Here is a 20,390-nt window from a genome sequence, read left to right as displayed (position 1 = left end):
TCAGTCTGAAGGTGAAACTTACATGATAGTATGAAATAATTTTTAATGCATGTGGTTTCAGAAAATGCTCCGAACATGATTTTCAGCTATAATAGGTATATGCATTCATAATATATCATACTAAAATCTATTTACAGAGTGACAATAACCTTTTCAATTAAAAAGTACTCTTGACTCTCTTGCAAGTAATCACTCTAATAGAAAATAACCTTATGGTTGTATAATTTATAAGATATTGGAGAATGCTAAAACAATTTATTACTAATTGTCGGTAGCTTTTATTGGGCCTCGCTTCTAGCCGTGGACCATTTTATATACTTTTATTTTTTTAATCTATTTTTAATTTTCTAAAATGTTGTTGGATGTCAATTGATTAGTTGCTGATTAGGCAATAATCTTTTTATTTTCAGTAAGAGTATCGACACATCCTGTAATTGTAATTATTATTTTAAAAAAACACTTGATGCGTCCGCCATGGGGATCGAACCCATGACCACAAGATTAAGAGCCTTGCGTTCAACCAACTTAGCTAGGCAGGCTTCGGCTCTTTTAAAAATAAGTTATGGTTTGAGTTATAGAGTTTTTGTGTGCACTTGTACTTATTTAGTTAAAGCAAGTGTTTTATTTAGTTATATAGACATAATCAATTAAAATTATTCAATGACTATACCTTAACAATTTTTCAAATTTTAATTACCAAATAATCTTATAGAAATAATAATAAAATATCAATACTAAAAGTGTTTTTGAAAAAAAAAACATCCAAAATGCCAAAATATAAAGATAAAAAGAAATTATGCAGTTATAGAGAGTTTTTAGTAGTCATTATAGTTGAACTAGTCTATATTATGCTCTAACCATTTAAAAATACCCCATTTTTTTGATTTTTTTTGTTTATATCCAAAACTTTTAAAATTGTCAAGTTTACTCAATTTCCCAATTTTCAGTTTCAGTTGTATCCATTTTTTCAAATTAGAGTTATCGCTATGTAAACATTTTAAATATGTCAATTATATTTTGCACATAGTCTAAATAAGCCCTTAATATTTTTAAAACTTTGAGACTATATGTCAAATATGAAGGTTATATTTGAATCTTTTTTAAGTAGAAAACTCAAAATTCAAAAAAAAAATGAGTATAATTGAAACTTAAAATTAACAAGGTAAAATAATGATTTTGAAAATTTAGGATATAAACCAAAAAAACTCAAAAAATAAGGTACTTTTAAATGATTAAGCCGTATAATATTTACATTAATGAGGTAAACATTATTTCTGTTTATTAATGACAAGCTAAATAATTTATCCAAAAACAATGACAAGCTAGATATAGGTATTACAAAGCAAAATATCTTTAAAAAAACACTCGCATTTTAGCCATTTTCAATTATATTATCACCTTATAAAATCGCCAATTTTATCCAACTATGCATCTTTCATTTTCAATTGTACACATAAGTATAAAATTGGCCTATTTTCCGCTCGAAAAATATAAAATTGTACCCTATTTTCCGCTCGATTTAATTTTACTGACCTGGTTTCATCTGAGTTGCTATACTCAAATAATATTCGCCAAGTCAACATTCTGATTAATATCCATTTTGGAATAACATATATAGTTTGTAACATCTTAGAATTTATATTCAAATTAAAACAGTCACCATCAAATAAGATTTTTTAAAAAATAATAGTATTTAATGAAATGCACATCTCGTGATGTATGTTGCTGACATGGCAAATATTGTTATTTTAGATGACCATATCAGTAAAATTAAATCGAAAAAATATTTTTAATATTAAAAATTAAAATTTAGTGACCTTAAACATATAAATTGATGTTAAGTAATGTTACTTTTAAAATAACTTTAAAGTTATAGTACTTCATATGAAGTATTTGACACTAACAAAATTACATTTATATCTTAAGACAGAGCTCAAATCTTTTTTTTTTTTTGAAATATGTACAATCATGGGAGACTGAAATTCAAGATTCTAATCTCATTATATACTACCTCCCATAAATAAATGTTATAGTTTAGGGATGTTTACAAAAATACCTAAAAAAATTATATATTTATAAAATCTAACCTCAAAACTAAAATTTGAAAACTCTACTTCAACGCGCTCCATAATTTATTTTTTTATTTGCGCTTTAGCTTCATGTTCCAAATTTCGTTCTAGCGTGTTTTTAAAAACAGTTTTTAAAAAGGTGTTTAACAATTTTAAATAGTTTCATATGGTTTCAGAATACACACTTTATAACCGTTTCCAAAAAACAGTTTTCAAATCAGTTTAATATATCTAACAGTTTCAAATGATTTTTAGAAAGTAAATCAAACATAGTATTTTTATAAATTTAGAGAATTCGAATAAAAATATTAAAATAAGAGTAAAAAAAACTTGAGTTTCAAAATTGGAGTATTTTGTACAAATAAATTAGGAATGGAGTATTTGTTACATATTCCCTATAGGTTAATATGTAAGCTCATCCATTTCAGAATCAATTCAGATTAATCACATCAGATAGCCATGACCTGATAAATCAATCTTCCACATACTAAGCTAGATTCACATGATACATTAAGACAACCTATCAAATGGTAGAATTACATACCGTAGTTAATGGATCAATAGCTATAAAGAAACATACAAATCAAATGTTCCAGACCAGGCAAATACATATCATGCCTTCTGAGCTGAAAATTGAAGGATGAATTCCCTAGTTTCATCATCAGCTCGATCAAGGGCGGTCCGGCCATCGGGATCCTTGATATCGTAATTTGCTCCGGCTCTTAATAATTCTTCAAGTTTCGGCTTGTCACCTTCTGAAGCAGCCAGCATCAATATGATGTCCACTGGATGAATGTTTTGACTTAGAAGAGCCTCCATTTTATCATATGTTCCTTCAACAGCAAGCATCCCCATGTAGTTAAAGTACTGCAAATTCATAGTAGTCTTTTAGTGATAACAGCATTTTCACAACAAAATAAACGCACACCCACACGCGCATACACAAGCTGCTTCAAATCAGACACGACGAATCAATTACTATTAGTGAAGGAAATTTTTATAACCATGAGGCTTTTTACTAGAATCTGGGCACCTTCTCATTTTATCAACTACCAAATGCCTGAAACATTTTATTTTTGCAAGAAATCAGTAACCACTTCGTCCAATGCTTGAATTCTTTATTTTTCCTGGAACACAAGGTGAAATAGGTTTTTTTCTGAAGATAATATTAGATTATTAGAGGCTGATTGCGAAGTATAAGAGAAAGCATTTGGCTAGGATGATATATAAAAAAGTGACAGTCATACACAAGGAACTAGCCATTTCGGAACTAATTTTATACGATCATGAAGAGAGTGATTATGCCCTTCTCTCATTTATTCACATTCACTTCACTTACATTAATGGTGTACTAAGGGTGTGCGATGATCAAGTGTACTAATCTTGGTTAAATTGATGACAACCCGACTTTTACTTATCTTAGCAAGCAATGAATTGCCGAAAGCCAATGATCAGAGCATAGAACACAAGTTATGTTGGACCAACTCTCTTATTTTTCTATCCATTGATACTAGTACAGAGTACAGACACTTCATTCAATCAACATTACCCATTTTGGAAATCCGTCGGACATAAAACTTTATTTTTAACAGAGGAAACCTGAAAATAACATTATCTCGTTGTATCCTTATCCAAGTGCCTCAATTAAATTTCCTGTATTCGTGCCCGTGTTACATAGCATTGGTAGCTAGGAAGGGGAATTGAACAACAATAACCCTCAAATGCAAGACCATGATATGAGTTACCATTTATGTTCCACGAAAAAGGAAATATTCAAACGAAAAAATGCCGAAACAGAAAAAGGACATTGTGTTTACAGAATTGATAAAAATGAAAACGAAACGTAGTAGTCCACAAATAATTTACCATTAACTAGTAAGAATGCTTATTATGCCGACAATGACACAATGTATAAGCCAATTTCCTGTCAAAGATGCTCACTTAAAAGTAAAACATTATTCATATATTTTGAATCACAAAACTACAATAATCAACAAGAACATCCAATCTAAAAACCAAACATAAAGCATGAATCTTTACACACACTGCAGAGAGACTAAAAAAGGTTAATTTAGAGGAGAAATGAGGTGATTACCTGCTCAACATCATCTCTATCAAAGTCATCACGGGATTGGCTACCATAAATGCCAGCACCTTCAGCATTTTGTCGAAAGTTGAACCAACACTTAACTCTTGACCCATTAGAGGGTCCAATTCTTACCAGACTGACCTTACTCTTAATACCCAGAAACTGGGAGCTGAATTTAGGCACAAAAGTTGAAGTCTTTTGAGAAAGAAGTGTGCATGTTGTAGAAGATGACAATGGTATTGAAGCCATTACAGTGTTGCTTTTGAATTGTTTGTCTAAACAAGATGAAGAAAAATCATGCTACTGGTTCATTTTCCTATCCACTCGCTATCTTTGTTTACTGTAATCAAGTGTTTTATAAAGGGATTGATTCACTGTGTTGCTTTTAATTGTAGTTGGTTGATTAGTTGATTGAGATTGGGTATCGTTTGTTATTTTAGTATGCAGATCCTGTGGCTTGTATTCATCCTTGATTGGGTAATTGATTCTGGGAGTCACTGTACTTTTCCAAAGTTTTAAAATGGTTACTGAACCAATTTTTGTTCCAAAATCGTTACTGAACTTATTGTTTTTGAACTTTCGGTGGTTTCTAAATGAAGTCTGGCGAGGTTGTCCTATGTGGCTCACCGGACACTGAATTACTTCTTCCCCCTTTTTTCATGTCATCGTCCACGTCACGTTTGAGGCTCCACGTCATTATCTTCTTCCCTATTTTTTTAAAAATTCTATCAAAAATCAAAAATTCCATTAAATATGAATTTTAACGAAATCAATTTTCAAAAAAAAAATATAATTACAAAACTAAAAATTCGTCTGATTCAAACCCAAATGGAGTGTTCATCATTTCTTATGGCTGTCGAAGGTGAAAGTCCATGGAGATGATGATGGTAAATCGTATAGTGGCGTTGACGAACCGATCCTCCTCCGGCAGTTACTGATTTGATTGGAACCGGAACCAGATAACGCCACAACCCTACTGGTGGACATTTCCACCATCGCTGCCAGCAGAGATGAACTCCAGCATCGCTGCAATTGGATGAGAAAATTAGAGATTTAAACATTTGTTTTAAAGGACAAGCCAAGTACTTTGGTAATGAAGTGTTGTATTTGTAATTTTTATGACCAGATTTGTTGTTGGTTAACCAATGGTTACCTAATGGTTAACCAATAATTTTAGATTTAAAAAAAACGATGGTTGTTGTTGCGGTGGTGAAGGCAGAGAGGTTTATAATAAATTTTCAACTAGTTTATCAGAAATGGTGGTTTAAATTTTGTAATGATTTTGTTTGTTGTTTAACCACTAATGATACACTAATAATTTTGTTTGTAATACACTGTTAGTAAATGTTGGGTTAACCGTTGGTAAATTTTTAATAATTTTTATTTTTATTATATGGTTAATAAATCGTTGGTAAACTTGAATTGTATATTTTAAACATATTGTACTTTAAAAAAATTATTTTAAGTACACCGTTAGTTAACCGTGAGTAAACCATTAATAAATTTATAGTTAATTTATTTTTTGTATATCGCTAAATTGTGCAATTAAAATATTTTTTTAGTATCCCTTATTAACCTGTTAGTATACCGTTGGTTAACCAAATTATATTTTTGAGATTAAAAAAAATATTTTTGAGAATAGCAAAAGTTATTTTTATAAAAAAAATACAAATTGTATTTTTTAAAAACAAACTTTGAGGTCGTATTTTGAGAATATTATTTTTTTATAGGTACTTATCTAAAGAGGTTAAAATTTATCTTGTCTCAAAAAAAAAATGAAAACTAATATACCGGTTTTTGTTCTATTTGAAAAGTGAACACAACATGCAATTAGAATGGTCGTAATTAGGAGTTTGCAAAAATCAAAATGAATTGATTAACATTTGATTCCAATTGATTTAATATTATTTAAAAACTATTTTGATTTGAATTAGAGCATAAAATATCCAACTGCAAACCAAATTAAAATAACCCAACTAATTTAAAAATTAACTGAACGGATTAATTTTAAAAAATGTTTTTTAATTTGGAGGTGAACATTAATCGGATCGGTCATAAACCAAAAATGTACGAAAATCAATCATTTTTCAAAAAAAGTTAAATCAAACTAAAATAAATTAAGAAAACCAAATTGATGTGATTAAAATTAATTGGTTACTATATTATTAAAGGATTATTTGCATATTAAAATCTCAATGTTCCACTTTTATAACGATTTAATTTCACTTTTTAAAACATTCTATCACATGCCGACCTTTCAATTTTTGATATTATGTAGCACATTTATGTTTTCTGACTTTGTTTTATACAAAACGGTTTGTATTTTTTCACACATTTTGCAGCTTTATATTTGACGAAAAATAAATATAGCTACACAATGTAAAAGCGTAAAAGGTTGGAATGTACGATGCAACGTTTTAAAAAATAAAATTAAATCGCTATAAAAGTGGAACGTTGAAATTTAATATGTAAATAACTCATTATTAAATTCTATACATACATATAAAATAATTATATAAGTATCGGCGAACCAAAGTGTGGACTAAACTGACATAAGTAATTGGTTTGTTTATTCCGATTTACAGTTTATTTATTGAGTGTTTATCTCACTCATTGATTATATCATGTCATATTTATAATAAGCTTGTGAGCATTTACGATAGAGAATCTTTTAATTATCGTTTAATTTCTTTATTATTAATTTTTCCACATGACTAATGCATCATTCGTTTATTGCACAAATGACACTAAGCAACGGTTGCATGGAATCATTTTTCTTATTTATCTCATCTTCTTATATTTTGAGTATGAAAGGACTACCAGGTTGAGGTTAAAAATGTATGCAAAAGATGGAATTATTTGACTTTTAATATAAAGACAATTTAAATAATAACAATGGATAGCCAAAATAAAATAAAATCTAAAGGTAGCACTTAAAAAATTTACTTTTGCAAATGGGAATTATATATAGTCTGATAGATAATTTTTCTTTTAATCCTACTGGAGCAAATGCTGGAAGTAACAATATGACATTGATGTATTAAGAAATGAATAAAGGATCAATTCACCCCCTCAACTTGGCTCGAAATATTAAATGAGTCATTTTGCACGTTTTTGGCTAAAACAAACCCGCAACTTGCGTTTTTCGCTCAAATCAGCCCCTCTGACGCAAAAACACTCTAAAAAGAGAGTGAGATTGCTAAATCCGAAAATTAATTCTAATTAAACACAATCAAAATTATAATTAACATAAATTAAACTTAATTATTCTAATTTAACACTTAAACTTAATCTAACCCTTCCCGCCGCGGTCGGAATCCCTCGCCGCCGCCCGGACACGAGAACCACCGTTCTCAGTCTGAGAAATCGTTCTCAGACGAGAACTCTCGTTCTCAGTCTGAGAACTCGTTCTCAGACGAGAACAGATCGTTCTCGTCTGAGAACGATCTGTTCTCTGAAGAGAATAGCGTTCTCAGACGAGAACGACCTGTTCTCGTCTGAGAACGAGCTGTTCTCAGACGAGAATAGCATGTTCTCGTCTGAGAACAAGCTGTTCTCAGACGAGAACATCCTGTTCTCAGACGAGAACATCCTGTTCTCGTCTGAAAACACATCGTTCTCAGACGAGAACAGATCTGTTCTCGTCTGAGAATAGGTTTGTTCTCAAACTGAGAATTTGGCGCCGGCGGTGTAGGCATCCGGTGGCGGAGGGAAAGGAAAAGAAAACGAAGAAGAAGAAGAAGGGAGAAAATGAAGGAATTTGGGGGAAGGGATGAAGAAGAAGAGAAAAAAGGGAAAAAGATCCCTAAGTTTTTATTACAAAATAAAAAAAATAAAACTTTTGAAATTATAAAGGTATAATTGAAATTTAAAAGAAATTAAAGATTAATATAAGAGATAAATAAAATATTGAGGGTTTTTTCAAAAAATTTCCATTATTTTTTCAGAGAGTGTAGCACACTTGCTAAACTGGGAGTTGGGGAGGGGTTTTTTGACCGAAAAACACAAGTTGCGGGTCTGTTTGATCCAAAAACGTTCAAAATGACCTTTTTGATATTTTGTGCCAAATTGAAGGGGTGAATTGATCCTTTATTCATTAAGAATTACACATATGTATAGCCTAAATGATTTTACATAGTAGTAACTTTGACAATTTTAACGAATATGTTCCAAAAAATAATATTGAAACAATTTGATCCGTCAATGTAGCGAGTTCGGACAATTGTATTCAAACTCTAATTCTATTGAGGCTACTGAGTTTATCGTTTCTAACAGACGAATCAAGACAAGATACGTTTTGGATATAATTATTTCAATTCAAAAAACCAACCGGTCTTACTGTCAACTTCCTATTTCCACATATCGGTTAAAGTTATAAATATATAAAATTAATTTGGTATATATATAAGATGTATTTAACAAAATTAGTAAAAGAAAAGGTACAAACACAGGATATTTTCTATGCCATAGAAGAATTAAGAGATACTAACAGACAGCTTTTTATGTTGCCAGAATTCATTGTCAAAATTTGTTATGATGAAGTTAGGTGACACATTCAAACTATAAGGTGAAACAGTTGTAATTTAGCAGCAAATGGGTTACAACTTACAAGTATTAAACACTCATCTAACATCAACAATAAACACAGTTTTAAATGATCTGCCCAATTGAAAAGTACTGGGAGACATGGCATATGAGGCATTTAAAAGAAATTTATTCCTTTAAATGATCAACCTAATTGAGAGAAACTTATACCTTTTTAAAAAAATTATTGGAGAGGGGATTTTGACGCTTGTGAGAGAAATTAATCACACGATCTTAGCAGAAATCCGTCTAGTCCACACATGTTGGCTCTATAAAAAAATGGTGACGCACTAATAATAAAACAAATATACTAACAATAAATAATGAGGGCTGAAATTGCGACAAAAGATTCCGAGTACTATATTTCGAAGCTTCGTTTCAATTTTTATGAACACTTCTGAAACTCAAAAGCTCTCTATATATAATATAATCATATAAAAAATATCATTTGATTCTTTTCATTTTGGCGTTTTTAGTTTCAACATTTACATCTTCGCTAGGCAAATCAACTGTCACAAAAAAATACCATAATTTGAAAATTGCCATTTTTCATGATCCTTCACAACAAACAATTTTATCATAATTATTAGGGGTAATGTTATAAAAAAAATCATAAATTATACTTGTTTTCTCAATTTAATCACGAATTTTAAAACATCACAATTGTATGGAGGAAATTTCAATTTTTTTAATTCCATTTACGAGGTCATAATATGATGACGTAGCTATCAAAAATGATCTCAACCTCAGTAAAATCACACGGAGTGACACGTCAGCATATACAACAAATTGAGAAAAAATGAAACTTTATGTATATAATTGAGACGTTTTAAAGTTAGTGATTAAATTGAGAAAACGTTTATGAATTTATTTAACATTATCCCTAATTATTATTATTATCTTTTTCTGAATAAAACAAGTGCCTACCTCCATGCCTAAAAAGCACTCAAGTTGATGCACCAAACAAGACCATACACTATTTCCTTTATCTTCCCTTGAGATTCAAGAAATGAAAAGAGAGTAACAGCCTACTAAAATTAGACAAGAAATAAGGTGCCCCACTTTATAAATCTCACATCATCAAATTGACACAAACTGGGAAGTGAGGTATGATGTTATGGTCAAAAACACTTAATTTGATGTAATTATGCAGATAATCTCACATAATTAGCAATCTATAACATTATCAAGAAACAAATTAACAATCTATAACACCAATATCATGTGAATCAGAACCATGAAGTTATAAAAGAAGAAAAAGAATAGTGGTTAGCCAATTCAATGTATTAACAACAAGCACATGAATGCAATAAACATGTCACCTTCTTGTCTATTAAAGCATCACAAATCTAGTGCTATGATGTTCACATAGAGAACTCATGACAATAAAAAAAATCAAGATCTTATACCAATTCCTCCCCCTGAACCAGCAAAACATGACTAAATCCAACACAATAGCCACAAAATTACCTGAAGACATGGCGGAACAGGGTCCTGTGGAAATCGGCACTAGAGGCACCGTTGGTTCCCTTATAATGCAAGAAATCAGATATTTCAGCCAGATTGAATCAGGCCCTGGCTATCGAGAGAGCTCACACAAACCTGAGTTCCGGACTTCTGGAGTGGCTTCAACGGACAGTCAGTTGAAAGCCTCTCTTGGATCGGTGATAACAAACCCAAAAATGAAAAAGAAAGGAGGCAGCAAGCTTCTACCAAGCATTTGCTCTATGGTGGAAGTGTCGGAAAACAACCGGCCTATTGGGGTATCGGGGTTCGGTTACAAGAACCTGAAATCTGAAGTCAAGAACTTGCAAAGGTTAGACAATGCTTTGAGATAGCTTTGAGAAACTAAGCTTCTTGAGTTTGCTTGTTATAGGGCTAGCCCACGCTTTATCCGGGTGACCGCATCTTATATCGACAACTTCAACAATGTTAAGTTTCTTGTTTGTTTTTTCCCTACTAGGGGTTCTATCCAATGTGACATTCTCGGAACGGAGCATTGGTATTCGATGGGTGGTTTTACCGTAGCTTTTCACTTTTCGGGGTGTTTCAGGGCTTCTACGATTCATGGTACTGCTACTTCCACTGCTGCTTGCTTCATCTAATGACTTTCTTGCCTGTCTTTTAGGAGTGCTCGTACTACAGGGAACTGAGACAGGAACAGTCTTAGGTCTATCTTGATGAGACAGCGACGTCTGTGGAGCAGTTTTAATGGATTCCAGTTCCCTTGTCATCAGGGCGCTGATTTTTCCTGTGGTCCCCACCCTGATGGATCCGCCACCGCCCTTCATAGCTTCTAGTTTCTGAACCATGTCTGTATGAGCTCTTCTTAAACCAGAACAGTTCTTAGAATTGCAAGTTTGTAGAGGCTAATATCTAGTAACGAATTTGCAGGCCTTTTATGCAATACCACCTGCAACCAGATGTAGATTACACCCTTTTAGCCAAAATATAAAGTAAATTTTTCACAGTAGAGTTCATCATGAACTTTAAATGAAGCATGTAAGTCAAAGCACGAGCTTACAGAAACGTGTACGCCAAATTATGTGATCCTAATGCTGGATAATAATTAAGAAAGGTTTATGAATATAACAGACTCTAGAAATGAAGAAAGTAATCAGACAAAGTGCACTCATTGTGATGAGCATCTTCTTTTTCACAATTACAAATACAAATGGTGTGTTCACTAACAAAAAGGTTCAATAAAGATGCAGTGAGACCAAGACTACCAATCTAGCAGAAATCTATTCCTTACCATTTTCGAGTATTACTTATATTGCACGGAAACAAAAATGTCGTAACCGAAAAATGCTGAAATAAAAAATGTCAAAATGATATTTCTTTCAAGATTTCAATAATCATTTCTAGAAACAAAAACTAAACGATGAAACAAAGAACTTGATAAGTTTCCGTGCAACATATTATACGGTCAACTTAGATTGGAAACTTTGATCAAATAGCAATCAACCAGTCAGAGGCTTCCTTTACACCAACAATTATCCACAACCTAAATCTCAAACATTCACACAGGAATAGATTTCCAAGTAGCTGCATTAACATGAAATGCACAAACCATTTATCAAAACATAAGAGACTGTATTGACTCCAAAAACACAAAGGAAAATCACTTGAAATCAAAGTCATCAAACAAAAAGTCTAAAATAGACCATAATCCAGTAATAGTAACAAACAAATCAGACACTAATATCACCAAAATGTCATCAAGAAAATTGTAAAAAGTCTCATCAAAAGCATCATTACAAACATACCCAATAACCACAATTAAATCTAAACCAAGACCATCAATTTCATTTTTTTATCATTAAAACCTCATGAACTAACATGTGATGAAGCCAATAAAGAACCAAATACACATAAAAAAATAGATTTGTGAGCAGAAGAGCATTACCCAGAAGCAAGAAAGCCACTGAAATGAAAATGTTGAGCAAGAAAGCTAAAGTTTTTGAAGAATACAGCAATGAATCTGACCTAAAACAAGAGAATGAAGAAACCCAGTAAACAGTTTTTGGAATATTTGGGAATTAAAAAAAGTTTGATGGGGTAATCAGCACGGGCAGTGAAGAGATAATGTCGCCTTCAAGGACAGCAAAATCTATTATCTAATCTATTTTTAAACAAAAAGAAAATCTCACTTGTTCCAAAGTGGTTTTGTTTTGTGTCTTTATTTGCAAAGAACGGTCAACTTTCACAAAATTCTACTCTAACGGGAATAATGGAGCTGTTAATGTTAGTTTATTTCTGGTTAAACCAAACAGTAACAGTGCTTGGTTTTTGACTAATAATCATGAGGAAATTACTATGAGGTCCTTCATATTTGATATAATCTACACTTTAATCCCTTTTATTTGGAAACTAAATTATATGGTCTCTCATTTTTGCTTGTGTCAATGGTTTAGTCCCTCCATCCATTTCTAGTGTTAGTCAACGGATTTAGGGATAAATTAAGTTTCAAACTTGAGGAACGAAATCGTTGACAAAACAAAAGTGAGGTATGAAATCGTTGAGAAAAACTAAAGTGGGGGACCATATAGTTTCGTTGATTTCGTTGACTAACATCCGAAATAAATGCAAGGACTAAATCGTTGACAAAAACAAAAGTGTGAAGGGTGTCATAGTAATTTGCTCAATAATCATCTACGATTCCTCACTTTTGAACCTTAGGTCCATAAATTCCGGAGTTTCAATTTCGGTCAATACAATTTTGATTTTGAAGTCGGTGAACCCTCTACTGTTCATTTTAAACTAAAACTAAAATTTAATAATGTGGCACTTAAAAGAAATAAAAAATAACATAATACACACACAATTAACTCTACATTATCTGACACATCATCAAAAAATTTTAAAAGTGTAAAAAATTAAAAATATCATTAAAAGGCTAAAATTAAAATTTTAAAATTTAATTAAAAATAAAAAATACTAAAATTTGATTGAATAAATAAGGCCAAATGTCTTAAAAAGGCCCAACCTTTTATAAAAGTTTCACAAAAGTCCTGACCTTTCAATTTTATCGATTTTGGCCAAAAACAAATTATTTGGTTTCAATTGTGGCCAACTCTCAATTTGATTTCAATTTGCCTATGTGACGCCTATGTGCCATTGCCAAATATTGAAAGGTCAGAACTTTTGTGAAACCAAATAATCCATTTTTGGCCAAAATCGACAAAATTGAAAGGTCAGGATTTTTGTGAAACCAAATAATCAATTTTTGGCCAAAATCGACAAAATTGAAAGGTCAGGACTTTTGTGAAACTTTTATGAAAGGTTTGGCCTTTTTACAACATTTGGCCAATAAATAAAAAAACAACATGTGTCGCCTACTCTACTCCAACCTCTGCCGCATTGATCCGGGGTCATCCTCTAACCACCATGATTTCGTCCTCATCAGGGGCGGCAAGAGTGGGCCGGCAGCGACAACAAATGAAAGGGTGGCGGCCGAAGTGGGTGGTGAATGTGGCAGGTGAAGGAGTGGTCGAATTTAGAATTTTAGAAATTTTAATTTCAAGTTTTTGAGGGAATTTTAGTTTTTTTTTTTTAAAAAAGAGTGTTTTTGGCTAATAATCACCCATGACCCCTGACCTTTAGGGCTAAGTGTACAAAACCCCCTAATGTTTAAAAACGGACGCTAAACCCCCTGATCTTGTGTTGCCGCTCACAAAACCCCCTAAGCCCTAAATATAACCAAAGTACCCCTGGCGCCGTATTTTCTGGTCAACTGACATTCTTAAAAAAAAACCCAACACTGTCACATCATCTGCCATGTCAGCAAAATATCATAAAAATTCTAAACACCCAAAATATCCCTAATTTAATTTAGAAAAAGACAAAAAAAAAAAACCCACTCTAATCTATATCAAAAGACTAACCCAACAACCGACCGGACCACTACCCCCATCCGACCACCGTCGCCACCCAACCACTGTCGGAAAATTTTCCGGTCATCTTCTCCGGTTTGAAGATGACCCGAAAATTTTCCGGTCATCTTCCATACGGATTTGTTCTTAAGGAATAGATCGTCGGATCTGTTCTTGAGGAACAGATCGCCGGATATGTTCATCTTGTTCCTCTCTTGAGGAACAGATCCGGTGGATCTGTTCACTTTTGGATGACTAGAAAATTTTCTTGTCATCGTTAACTTGGGGAAGATGACCGGAAAATTTTCCGGCGGTGTCGGCTGGCAACGGTGGTCAGGTTGGTGGTTGATAGGTTGGCCGAATAGTTTAGGTTAGATTGAGCCGGGTTGTATTAAGTTGGGTTGAATTGAGTTGGATGGATTGAGTTGGGGTATTTTGGGTATTTTAATTTTTTTTTAGTGTTTGATGACGTGTCAGATGATGTGGCGCCGTCAATTTTTTTTTTTTAAGAATGCCAGTTGACCAGAAAAGATGGCGCCAGTGGTATTTGTCTTCAGGAGGTTTAGTGAGCGCTGATACAAAAATCAGGGAGTTTAGCGTCCGTTTTTAAACATCAGGGGGTTTTGTGCACTTAGCTCTAAAGGTTAAGGGTCACGGGTGATTACTAGCCAGTTTTTTTAGATGATGTGTCAAATGATGTGGAGTTGATTATGTGTATATTGCTTGCTTTTTTTTTTAAATGCCATTTCAGCAATGTTTTAACGGTGCTAGTTTAAAATGGACAGTAGGGTATTTATTGGCCTCAAAATACAAAATCGGGAAATTTATTGAATAAATTGAAACTTATGAAAACTGAGGATCTAAAAGTCAAGAAGCCTGGATGATTATCGGCCTTCTTTTCTTTTTTTGGGGTTTATGCAGTAATGTCTTCAACTAAATTTTTAATTTTTATAGAATTTATTTTTCAAAAATTTATTTTTATAAAATAATTATAGGGCTAATGATGAATCACCAAACCTTCGAGATAGATCTACTTCAGCATAGTCAACTGATAATGAAAAATAAAAAGAACCCCGAAAAGAATTCATAGCCATTTACCCAATGGTCAAGTCACCATTTAGTAGTAGAAAGAAGAGAGATAAATAAAAAAAAAGACAAATGTAAAATAAGAGATAAAAAAGAGTCTTAGAATTTTGCCATAAGATGGTTTAAATAGCCAACCTACTTACTGTTAAATCTTTCTTCTGATCGCCATGTTGATAATGTGCACATTCTATATTTTAGGCCAAGCTGGCCTTTCTATCATGTTAGAAAATTTGTGTCAGACGCAGATGGCACGGTAGAAGTCTCGTATGTATTAGAGAATTTTATGTGGTTCTTCACACTGACATGGTTTTATCACATACTTTTGTCGGCAATTAATGTACAATTTGCATGTACCAATGTAATGTAACATCAGAAAACATATTTTGTCGTTAGAGCATGGGATTGATGCAGGAAATCTGAATCTCTACTTTTGTGGTTAACCGTGTTATTGAGCGTTTACGCCCTATGGATGGCCTAAACTTTGCAGCTTGGATTCTGGGTTTCATGATCCGGGCAATATGTCACGACCCATTTTCATGAATCGCGACCGACGCTAGGGTATGGGTAATGTAGTACCGAAACCCGTAGCTAGCCTCCCATATAAAGCGTAAACACATAAACCTGCAGAAAACCAATGCTCGGGGGCAACCGAGACGTCAGCCTAAACTAGCAGTTATAATAATCAACAATTAATATAACATACATATTTAATTCTAAGTCAAAAATAGATTTGTCATAAACCGATATAATAATATAACATGCCAAAGCAATATAACCAGTCGAACCAATCCGACAAAACAACTGTAATAATAGTAAAGACGTCTAGTCAACTACTGCGGTCTAAGAATAAAATAGTTTGACAGATTATCAAAATAAATGGAACCTCCGAGGAAAAGTAAATGCGGAGATCACCCGACTCTCTCAGATCATAACCCTGGGAAAATTGGGAAAACAACGGGGTCAGATATACTGAGATGAGTTCATACCACTATCTACATTTATTAAGTGGAAAACCTTTAAAACGTTTAAAACATTTAATAACGATATTACGGATAATAGTTGGAACCCTAATCCACAATTCTAAATAATAATCATAATCCAATAGGTCTGGTCCCGAGAGCTGAGCTACACCGAGTTACCACTGACCACACTTATACCAGAGTCCCGAGAGCTGAGCTACACCGAGTTACTCTACCTGGTCCCGAGAGCTATGCTCACACCGAGTTACCACATTTCCATAAATACCTTACCCAGATCAATACCGGTGCGCACGCAGTCCTAATGATGCCCATTAGGTAGCACGTTCCAACTAAGAGTCATAATATAAAAACAGTTCGAAATATACGTACAGTATATATATTTAATATTAAAATAACAATTTACTTAATAAAGCGGTAAATAGTAAATATAAACTCACTGCTTGCTAATCCGCGTGAAATACCGGCAAGCACTAACTCTGGTTCGCCTCTGAAGCACGAACAGTAGACGAGTCTAGACAAATAAAATAATTATTAAAATCAGACCCTAACTCTAGAGAGTACTAGACACCACATAAGACTAGCACAATTAACACGTAGTAATAACAACCCAACGTAACACAAATATATCCAAAAGGTAATAAAGCCCAATTAATATAAGTCTATTGAGTTCCCGCTTAAAATCCAATTTATAAATATTATTTAATAACTTTAAATAATAAATAATTTCCAAATAGTGGGTTAGCCGAGTTATCAAAAACTACCAAGCTAGCCTCACTCGTCGGGCGACCCAAGTCTAACCCGATTCCAAACGTTTATCAAATATAAACCCAAGTGTATATTTATAAAATAATTTAACAAAATAATAATCCAATTTAAAAGCGGAACTCAATAACTTCAATTTCAAGTAACCCAAGTTACAACCACAAAAACTTAATCATATAAGTCAAATAAAAGTTTAGGGACTAAATTGCACTTTAACCAATAAGGGACTAAACTGTACTTTTGCCAATTAGGGACTAAATTGTAATTTAGCCAATTTGATATTCAAACTCGATTATTAGCTCTTGTTTTATAATTAAGATAAAATATGAAGTAACCAACCAAGAATCCATTTAATTAAATTATAAAATAAGTTTAGGGGCTAAATTGTAATTTAGCCAACTTTTGACAAAACGACATTTGAAAACCAATATAATTACCCGAGTAATTATATTAACTTAATTTATGATTATCTATCATTTCCACTATTTAATTTATATTCAAAATAAAACCCAAGTTATTAGTTAAAGTTAAACTTAAAGGATTGATTTTATTTAAGCAAAATAACTTGGTGGCTAAAGTGGCTATTAAGCCATCATCTTCCTTGTTCAAATAAGGAGCAGCCCGCCTATGCCTAAGGAAATCAATTGCAAAAACTGAACCTATAACTTTTAATCACAAACATACTTAAGATCATAAACCAACTAGAGCATAATCAAAGGGCATAACACCAACCCAGAAACTCAACTTAGGCAAATAACCAAACATTAAAAACGTTAACAGTAACCATCATGCAAAAACGACAACACGAATCGAGGAGCGGAACTATGGAATAAACTCAATCCGAAAGCTTAAACTATTAACCACCAATCATGCCAAGGGATTCAACATGAATGAAGCAAAAACAAAGCCAAAAGAGGATGAAGGCATACGGCAGAAACCAGAAAACTGAAACAGAAGTTATAAAGCTTTAAAACGGAAACCGTACGGCGATTGAAACGAGATCGGCGGCGTACCGTTCAGCGGAATTGAGGTAGGGAAACGTAGATACGTGAGTCTAGATCGTCTGGAATCAAACGGTTCTGATTTCGATCTAGAAACGAGAGAGAACGAACCAAATTACGCAATGACGTTCAAAGGCAAAATCTGGAAATTCAAGAAATCAGAAAACTTACCGGACAGCGATCTTTGGCAGGTGATATCAGCTTCGATACTCAGCGAAATGACAAGCGGAAAACGGCTAGGGTTTCAGTGATGAGTGGTGAAGATTTTCTGTTTAGAAGTCGACTTTAAATATCGAGAGGAGATGGGTCGAAAATGAGTGCGAAGAGGGCCGGATGGAAGGGTCCAAGAACTGCTCTGATTCCCGTACGGGAATGGCTTTTCAGCCCAAGACTCCCGTACGGGAATGCCTGGTCTCGAACGAGACCAGGCCCAAAAAAGGGGATTCCCGTTCGGGAATTCCAATTCCCGAACGGGAATGAATAAATTTCATTTTTTTTTTTAATTTAAAAAAAATACTTGGTTAAACCAATAAATCACACCCAAACCAAACAACTCGAACCAAGCCACTAATATCGAGATTACTTCAAAACGACCGGGAAAAATGTCGGAATTTAAATGTAAAAAAATGTAAAATTTTACGGGATATTACACAATACTTATCCGAAGATTACATAGAATCTTATGTGGTCCTTCATGCTAATTTGGTTCTATCACAAAACTTATCCAAACATTCAACAAGTAATGTGTGATTTGCATGTATCTCTAAAATGTAGATGTGAACCTCGAAGAATTTGTCGAGCTCGAATTTGAAAATATAAGCTCATCTAAGCTCAAGCTCGAGCTCGAGCATGTATAACAGTTTTGAGGTCGAGCTCGATTTTATCCTAACTCGGGTTCGGCTCAGCCCGTTTACACCCATAACCTTAACTGGTAATGTACTAAGGGAGAACCAATCTCAAAATTTTAAATATCAATAAGTCTAACAAAGATCAAACTCAGCCCACATGCTCGAGTTTGAACAATGTCCGCACTATAAAAGCTCTCGCTTGGCTCAAGTTAAAATAATTATTAAAAATAAGGAAATTTAATAAATTTTAATTTTGTTTACTATAACATTATATAACTAATTAATTGATATAACACATATTTAAAATTAGAAGTATAAAATTAATAAAAAAATTAATGTAAGAAACCGCTCCAATTATACCCGTGAATTGGCCAACTTATCAAGCATTTTTTTAGTAAGAAAGAAGGTCCCACTCGTATGATTAGATTATACTCTCACAACCTTCTAAAATCTGGACATGGCAGCATACCAAGTTGTTGGGTCCAGCAGTAGCTCAAGAGGGGGGGGGGGGGTAAGCAGATAGAGTTTTAGTCAGACCAAGCTAATCAAATATGAGAGATTTGATAGCTTCCAAGAGATCAACTAAACAGCTATAGAATAAGCTTAAGTTGATAAGTCCAAGCAAATATAAGCTGTTCAAATATTGAGGATTTGACAGACAAGTAAGATCAACTTCTAAGCTATTAACTCAGCTTGAGTTGATGCACATTAGTAAAGATAAGCTAATCAAATATGAATGATTTGTGAGCTTATCAATACAAGAGATAAAGCTAAGTAAACAGAAATTAGATTTGTTTGAGAAATGCTTTTAAAAGTTCTTTAGAAAATCTCTTTTGAAAAACAGTTTATGGTAAAGCTAATTAAATCAGAAATGAAAGCATAAAGCTGAGACACCGGATTTTTATAGTAGTTCGGCAACCCTGCCTACATCCACTCCTTAGGGATCCCCATCCCTAAGTATTTCACTCTTCAATCTCTATTGCGGGCTAGAAATAAAGCCAATAAGAGTACAACCCTAGTTCTACCCAGAAGCTAGTCTGTAACTTACACGCTGATTTGTTAGCTTCAGCAAACTATTTCCCTTTGAGATTACAAACCTAGTTCTACCCAGAAGCTAGTCTATAACTCAGCTGATTTGTTAGCTTCAGCAAACTATTTCCCTTTGAGATTACAAACCTAGTTCTACCCAGAAACTAGTCTATAACTCACAAGTGATTACATATATATTTGGTGGTGTAATACTCTCACTCAAAACTAACCCTAGTTTCTTTGAGAGGGATGACCAATTTGAAGCACAATGTTGGTGGTGATGGATTTTCTCTCTTGATGCTCCACACTTGATAAATGGTTGATGGAGAGGTATATATAGGCTCCAAGAATCTTCCAGAATTAGGGCTGAGTCATGTGCTTTGATTCTTATCCATAAATGCAAGGTGTGCAAGATGCCAAATGGAGGAGCCTCTTGCCAGCCGAGCTAATCAGACCAGGTTGGGAACAACTTGTTTGGTAGTGACCTGGCAGCCTGATTTTTGTAGTACAAGGTACACTGTCACAGTCTGATCTTGTCTGCTGAGCTGGTAAACCTCAAGCTAATTC

General features: G+C 33.3%; 2 protein-coding genes and 1 non-coding gene across 3 annotated transcripts; all 3 read right to left on the bottom strand.

The window, feature by feature from the left end:
• Window positions 1–466: 466 nt before the first annotated feature.
• On the bottom strand, window positions 467–539 carry TRNAK-CUU (transfer RNA lysine (anticodon CUU)). Its single transcript has one exon. It is a non-coding gene; the product is annotated as a tRNA-Lys (tRNA).
• A 1,952-nt stretch (window positions 540–2,491) lies between these two features.
• On the bottom strand, window positions 2,492–4,508 carry LOC126668877 (protein LHCP TRANSLOCATION DEFECT). The gene is made up of 2 exons (XM_050362093.2): window positions 4,165–4,508; window positions 2,492–2,936 (listed from the first exon to the last, which is right to left on the bottom strand). Exons 1-2 carry the CDS (start codon window positions 4,405–4,407, stop codon window positions 2,682–2,684), a joined length of 498 nt encoding a protein of 165 aa, XP_050218050.1. The 5' UTR covers window positions 4,408–4,508; the 3' UTR covers window positions 2,492–2,681.
• A 5,503-nt stretch (window positions 4,509–10,011) lies between these two features.
• Window positions 10,012–12,420, bottom strand: LOC126668878 (uncharacterized). The gene is made up of 2 exons (XM_050362094.2): window positions 12,152–12,420; window positions 10,012–11,155 (listed from the first exon to the last, which is right to left on the bottom strand). The coding sequence occupies exon 2, from the start codon at window positions 11,052–11,054 to the stop codon at window positions 10,560–10,562; it is 495 nt and encodes a 164-aa protein (XP_050218051.1). The 5' UTR covers window positions 11,055–11,155; window positions 12,152–12,420; the 3' UTR covers window positions 10,012–10,559.
• Window positions 12,421–20,390: the final 7,970 nt, after the last annotated feature.

The sequence above is a fragment of the Mercurialis annua genome, linkage group LG2 (assembly GCF_937616625.2).
Source record: "Mercurialis annua linkage group LG2, ddMerAnnu1.2, whole genome shotgun sequence".
Lineage (NCBI taxonomy): Eukaryota > Viridiplantae > Streptophyta > Magnoliopsida > Malpighiales > Euphorbiaceae > Mercurialis > Mercurialis annua.
The sequence above is the reverse complement of the archived record's forward strand: the minus strand, read 5'-3'. Positions and strand labels throughout refer to the sequence as shown.